The 7,229-nt window shown below is 44.3% G+C and overlaps 1 protein-coding gene across 1 annotated transcript in view; it reads left to right on the top strand.

The window, feature by feature from the left end:
* robo4 (roundabout, axon guidance receptor, homolog 4) overlaps window positions 1-6,366 on the top strand; it is a 24,893-nt gene extending 18,527 nt beyond the window's left edge. The window contains exons 14-19 of the mRNA XM_080832742.1: window positions 837-1,154; window positions 1,555-1,662; window positions 2,118-2,262; window positions 3,258-3,548; window positions 4,125-4,444; window positions 5,219-6,366. Of these exons, the coding sequence (XP_080688868.1) occupies window positions 837-1,154; window positions 1,555-1,662; window positions 2,118-2,262; window positions 3,258-3,548; window positions 4,125-4,444; window positions 5,219-5,472 (1,436 nt within the window). The 3' untranslated portion in view covers window positions 5,473-6,366. The remainder of the gene's footprint in view (window positions 1-836; window positions 1,155-1,554; window positions 1,663-2,117; window positions 2,263-3,257; window positions 3,549-4,124; window positions 4,445-5,218) is intronic.
* Window positions 6,367-7,229: the final 863 nt, after the last annotated feature.

The following is a 7,229-nucleotide window of genomic DNA, read 5'->3' as shown; positions in this document are numbered from 1 at the left end:
AGACGCGTTTCGGCCTTAAGCCATCGTCAGTGTGTGTTCGGCTTCAAACTAGCTCAGCTAGCAGGGGGGGGGGGGGGGGTGTCGATGTGTGACCTCGGCACTGTAAGACAAGCGTCGGGATCAAACTGATTGGGGCTGTGGTCAATAAGTGAAAACGGTTGCTAGCAAGGCTAACGCTACGCCTACCAGCTTTGGAATGGGCCTGGCCTTGCCCTTTATGCACAGCACATCCATTCCAAATCCAGGTCATATTGTTAAGAAGAACGCTTGAAGGAGGAAAGGAATCACTTCTATTAGCTATCTGGTCCAGACTCTAACATGTATTATTAACCCAGGCTGGATCAGTGTAAGGTTAAGGTGATATGGCCCTGCTCAGACATGAGTTATGAATGAGTTATGAGTGTCCACCAAAGCATGACAGGAATTCCTTCCACGTAGCAAAGGCCTCTAGATCTGAACTGTCCCTGATCCGTCGAAGATCCTCTAGATTCATGACAGAACAGGGCTGTACCCATTCCATCCTCAGCTTCTATGTTGAGTACATATATAGTAATCAGTACGGGGTGACAGTGGTACAGTAGGTAGAGGAGTCGTTTAGTACTTGAAAGGTTGGAAGGTTGCTAGTTCGATTCCCCACTCCTCCTAACCAAGTGTGGAAGTGTCCTTGAGCACTGAACCCCTTAACTGCTGATGTATAAAGAAATGCAAAAACTCCTTGTAAGTCGCTTTGGATAAAAGCGTCTGCCAAATGTAAATGTCTAAATGTAATCATGAATCATCAGTGTCCACCAAAACACAACTCAGAGATGTTTGTTCTCCCTTATGTTTGATGGCAGCTCTACCCATCGCAGCCAAGAAGGACCCCGGCCATCTAGAAACGGTCGTCCCTATAGTGCCCGACAGCTGCGGCGTGTACGGCACGTTCTACGTGGATCTCACCGGCAAGAACCTCAAGACCTTTAACAGCCCCGCCCGCCGCTGCAAGATGCCTCACTACCACTCCGACCAGAACAGCGAGACCCTCGTCATCCCTCAGCCCGTGTCCAGAAACACCACAGCCTGGGACGGGCAGGCGGTGCACTGGAAACGCCCCCTGCCAGCCCAGCCCAACATGGGGGTTCTGAAGGAATCCTGGGAGAAAAACTCCAAGCGAGGTAAGAGTAAAACAACCAAACATATTATTTATTTATTTATATATTTATTTATTCATGTATTTATTTGCATAGAACAGTTTAAGTGCTTGAAACCGTAAAAAGTAAAGAACACAGAACTTTACAAATAACACAAAGCACAACACAAATGACAAAGCACATATAAACATACATTAAAACACCTAGAAAGTCCATACCACTGTGAAAACCACTGTGGTTTTAGCTGGATTTAAAACCTTTGGTAGTGGGGATCAAACATGAAAAGGGGGGGGGGGGGGGGGGTTAGGGTACACATCTCGGGCCGGCCACAGAAAAAGCACGGTCACCTTTACGTTAAAAACACCAAACAAGTGTGTGACGGCAGGCAGCGCAGTGGAACGAATAACATGTATTGATCCTCCAGAGCTCCACGCAGTGAAGAGCGCCCCATTGGCACCCATGTCCCAACAAGGCCTGCCAGTGGGCAGCGTAGCCAATGTGACCAATCAGAGACTCAGTCAACAACCGCCAGGTAACTCACGGCAACACTCCAAATCAAAACACATAAATAGATGTTAAATGTACTCAACCCATAATGCATTTATAATGAATGTGTATGTTACCTTTTCAGCTGTCATTCAAAAGAATTTTCACATTATTAAATGTTCGTCTATCACTTTTGATGTCTATTCACTGTGAAAAGATGTAATTAAAATGCACTCCAAACATGATACTATATGTAAGATGAATTTTACAATAACAGATTATTAATAACAGAACATATGCATATCAAGTTTGCATGAACTCCACGTTCAAACATGTCATTTGTTTATGACTTTAACCATAACACATCTGTTCTAAGATAATATACCGTATGTTATAAGATTAATTTAACAGATTAATAATAACAGGACATATGTATATCAAGTTTGCATGAACTCCATAACACATCTGTTCTAAGTTCTGACTGCGCACTTCCCCCTCCAGGTGGGTTCCCAGAGTGCCTGAAGTTGGCCGGTTCTCCCCGCATGGTCCACTACTCGGCCTCGCTGCACCTGGTGGATGTGGCACCCCCCCAGCCCACCCCCCCTCGCTGCATGGACGACACCCACAGCCTGAGCTCAGAGGAAGGGTGAGTCAGACCCCCCCCAGACCCCCCCAAGACCCCCTCCGCTGCAGCCATTGTTCAAGGCTTCCTCCTCCCAGGGTCTTTTCCTCCGCTGATCTGCCTGCTGTTTGTTTTCTATCCCTTTCCTTAAGTGTGTGTGTGTGTGTGTCTGTGTGTCTGTGTGTGTGTGTGTGTGTGTGTGTGTGTGTGTGTGTGTGTGTGTGTGTGTCTGTGTGTGTGTGTGAGTGAGTGTGAGTGTGTGTAGGTGTGTGTGTGTGTGTGTGTGTGTGTGTGTGTGTGTGTGTGTGTGTGTGTCTGTGTGTGTGTGTGTGTGTGTGTGTGTGTGTTAATCCCCATGGATAAAACACAGTTTTTAAACTAAGGCTACTGGCAGAAATCATTAGCACAGCACACATGTGCAGTTAACAGCTATTACTTTCATAGTATTTGATAGTAATTGCAGGTCCCGTTCCATTGTGTTTTTAGTTGTTAGTATAAACTCTTCATCACTTCCCTAAACCACAGACTCATGTGTCCAGAGGTCAGCTCCAGCAGTCATAACTCAGGAAAGAGGGCATTATATAGCTCTTAACTACCCCATTGTACAGCTCCTAACGACCTCATTGTACAGCTCTTACCTACCTCATTCATCGCCTGGAATTCCACTCTGGTTTATTTTGTTAATGTTTAGCATTGGGTTGTTGAAGCCATAACAACCACACTCTCTAGCATATATAATTATGCTCTATAGATTGAACTCTTAAAAGCATGTGTGTCCTTGAAGCAGTAACAGCCAAACTGTATGGCATAGCAGACTGAAGATTGTAGACGCTCAGAACACTAAAGCCCCTGCTTGAACTCTGAAAAAATTGCACATTTGGACTTGTATGTATGTACAGTAAATGTGTGTGTGTGTGTGTGTGTGTGTGTGTGTGTGTGTGTGTGTGTGGTAGTGAGTGTGAAATTCCTGTTGCTCTCGGTGCTTTCACACATTAAAACCTTTGCCTATCTGACTCCAGCTTCAGCAGGTCGACCAAGCTGACGGCGGACATGGGTTCCCTACAGTCCTTCTGCACAGCGTCTGCGATGCGAGGGGGAGCTACCGCCTCCTCCATCTGCCCCTCGTACCCCAACCGCACCTACAGCCGCCTCTCCACGGCCTCCTTCAGCCTGTCTGCCGGGCCCAGCATGGACGAGGACCTGGACCTGGATGCCACGCTGTCCACGCAGGACAGTATGCAGTACCCACAGATGACCACAGGGGACAGTATGCAGTACCCAGAGATGAGGACCAGAGCTGCCAGGGGGCGGTAGGTCAAGGCAATATTTTACCGGCCCATGAGAATGATCCACTAAGACCTCGTTTGTGTCTTGGTGGGAGACTTTGGAAATGTAGCGTACTTATGTCAGTTATCGGAGTGTCAATCATCGGCCATTCTGTTAAACAATCAAAATGCAAAGTTTAATTATGGATTAACAATCTTTAACTTCAGTTTAATAATGGATTCACATGACAATGCGAATGTTTGCAGATAACACACGCCGTCCACTAATTAACACAGTAACCATAATATTTGAATCACTTTTGACTTATTGTAGCCATATATAAATACCTGCCTTCTTTGGTTGAAACATGTTTGTCTTAATCCCACAATTAGCGAAAGTTGGCATACGTGCTTTGCAAACAAATAGCTGTATTTGACCTACTTGAGATTATGTTTATGTTTTTATTTAATTCTAGAGAGAGCACAGACATGACACATTATCTCTTGGCATCATTTTTTATATGCAGATAGCAAGATGTTAAGTCTGTCAATTCTTACATTTCTTCCCTTCAAGAAAAGAAAGACAGCTCACGTTAAACCTTCATTCTCTTTTTCATTCAGCGCATTATCAGATAACCTCAGCCCACGACCTTTCTCCCCGACCCCGACGTTTGGCTACATTTGTGGGCCGTCTGAGGTGGAGGAGGGGGGTGAGCGTGGGGGTCTCGGGCGCCGGGCGCGTCTGAGGAGCACCCCCTCGTCCTGCTGCAGCGAGTGGGAAGGGTCCCTGTGGAACGCCTGGGGTTCCGTCTCCGAGGGCAACATGCCCAGCGCCCGCACCAGCATCATCAGCTCCTCGGACTGCTCGTTCATGAACGACGCCAACTTTGCCCGAGTCCTCGCACTCACCGCCGAGTCCATGACAGGAGCCACTTTCTCAGGCAAGGAGTCCCCTTTACACCAGTGCTAGAGTTGGTCATGGCTTCAGTATGCTTTTGTTTTTGGTGATGGAAAGCAACCAGATAGGTCACATTGTCTGGTATTTATATGCAAATATACGTAATTGTGGTGATCACTCAACATGTTCACTGCCACACTGTTTTAAACAGTGACTTAAGTGTAAGATAATTACAGTACATTGGTTTGGTGTGTTTTTTTTTGGTGTGCGTCTATTATGCACTTAATTCTCTTTAAACATTTCATATTTTCACCACTAGATGGTGGGCTTATTAGATGCTATGCTCGCAACATTTGTTACTCGAGAATTTAAGGCCATATACTTCCTACCACTAGATGGGGCTGTTTATCCATTCTACTATAAGAGTACGTATTGCAGCTTTCCAGTTCGTCCCACTTTAATTGCACTGTATTGCTTGCATGTGCTATTATTATGATATTTTGTCATACAAATACTATTATTTTATATCAAAACAATTATTATGCATTATTTATTTTTTTAAACAAAGAAGGCTTTGTGATTACCATATACACAAGTGATGTGAACGGTACAACTGGTCGACTTTTGGACTTCTGGATTTTTTTATTTCTGGTTACATCAGTTTTTCATGCTTTCCTCTACTTCGCAGTGCAAACTTCACTGTATAATGACAACAAACTGAATAAGCGTCTTCTTTCTGTATCTCCCTTCTCTCTGTCGCTCTCTCTCTCTCTCTCTCTCTCTCTCTGTCCCTCTATTTCTGTGTTTGTGTGTGCAGATTTTTCTCCTTCAGGATCTCCCCTGAACGTGCTCTTCCCCCCTCCGAGGGACTGTTTTGGGGAGTTGGACCCCTTACCTGTGTGGGACTGGGGCACAACCTGGGTGGAGGAGATGGAGGCGCAGTACCGTGCCGGCCGGACAGGGGGCGCCGCAGCTAAAGTTATGAACAGCCTATCCTCCGTCCCAGACCGCTGGGGTTATCACCGTCAGGACGCCAGGCAGGCTGACAACAAAATCCTATCGCACCGATGAGCAGTGCCACATATACCGTCATCTCTAGTTCACCCTAGAGAATTTAAACGTTTTTCAGTAGAGTATTTTCAACCGATTTTTGGTTAGATGATTTATACGCGAGCACCAATGGGATCCCTTCGGGCTTGTTGGTAAATTCTTTACTGATAGGCGCAACCTATCCATAATAGTGTCGTGGGAGATGGGAATTGTTTCACCAACATCCAAACCCTAGGTTAACCTCACAAGGTCAAAAGGTCACAGGTCATATTTGAAGTAGACGCTTTCCCACCACCTCAGGGCAACTTCTTACTCCATGGGCTTTGGGTTTGAAAAAAAAAAAAACGTTTTGATGTTCGCTTCTTGTGAAGACAATTTTAAATGGTTTGTAGTGTTTCCTATAAAGTTTAAGACTGTAATATTATTCTGGAAAATCTAAGAATAATCCAGTCTATTGTAACACAACACAGTGTACAGATGTGATTGTTGGTTTATGTTCCCAATGTGTACCAATATTCTACGTTGCTATTTAATGTATTGTAAACTTCAAAATGTTTCTGCCATTTTGACTGAGTTCTTTTAGTTTAACTGTGGTCATTTCTATGATTATTTTCTAGCATTTTCCGTAAAATTTGGACAAATGTTTTCTAACTGATTTATGGATAATATGGAAATGGTAATAGATTTGAAACACTTTATATGACAATGCTCTTTTTACCGTGTAATTATTATCATTAAAACCATTACAACTTTGTGACTACACCCTCAAACAAAGTTGTTAGACACCAACTATTAATGTGTATGTACCAAGTACACTACAAACACTATTAAATACATTACACGGTACATGGGTACAGTGATATAAAGTGCTACCATAGAATTTAACTTTTGATTGTTCGTAGATAATGAACAATTGTGTAATGTGTGTTATGTGAAACTTAGGAGAAAAAAAAAAAGTATTGAAAACTAACTCTACCCTATAGTCGAAGCATAATAATGTAAAGCTCTCCAGAAGTTCCAGAGAGGTTATCAAATGTCTTTTTTCTATGACTGCATATATTATATATATATCCTTAACTAACCCTGTATTCTGTATATCAATCTCTATTAATATAATAAACAGAGCAGAGTACATCAACAGCTTTGACTGGTCTCTTAATATTCTCTTTGGGTTTGTTGATCGTTGTGTTTGGTAAGCAACTTCATCTGTTGGGTGTGAGGCGGGGCGGGTTCTTGGAGACTGTGTGTACCGCTCCTGATCCTGGGTGCACACACAAGCAGAAGGCCCATTACACAACCGAGCGCAGCCGCTTGCCTGACACACACACACACACACTCGTCTCCAATCTTGGAGGATTATCCCCCATCTTCACTCCTCATGGCCATATGCTTGGCAGGGGAAAAAAAAGTCCTCCCAGCCCCCAGCGCCAAAACATGCTCACACACACACTCACACACACACACACACACACACACACACACACACACACACACACACACACACACACACACACACTCACACAATAACACAGGCATGCTCTCATACACAAACAGACATGCACGCTCTCAGACACACACAAGGATACAAACACGCACACACAAACACACACACACACACACACACACACACACACACACACACACACACACACACACACACACACACACACAGCATAGGTCTCTGCTCCAAAAGTTGAGATGGCAGCCAAAAACACTATCTTTTTATAGCTCATCAGTAATCCAGTGACCCACATTACCATGCAATGGAAAACAGTTCC

The sequence above is a fragment of the Sprattus sprattus genome (genome assembly GCF_963457725.1).
Source record: "Sprattus sprattus genome assembly, chromosome: 1".
NCBI classification, from domain to species: Eukaryota; Metazoa; Chordata; class Actinopteri; order Clupeiformes; family Clupeidae; genus Sprattus; species Sprattus sprattus.
The sequence above is the reverse complement of the archived record's forward strand: the minus strand, read 5'-3'. Positions and strand labels throughout refer to the sequence as shown.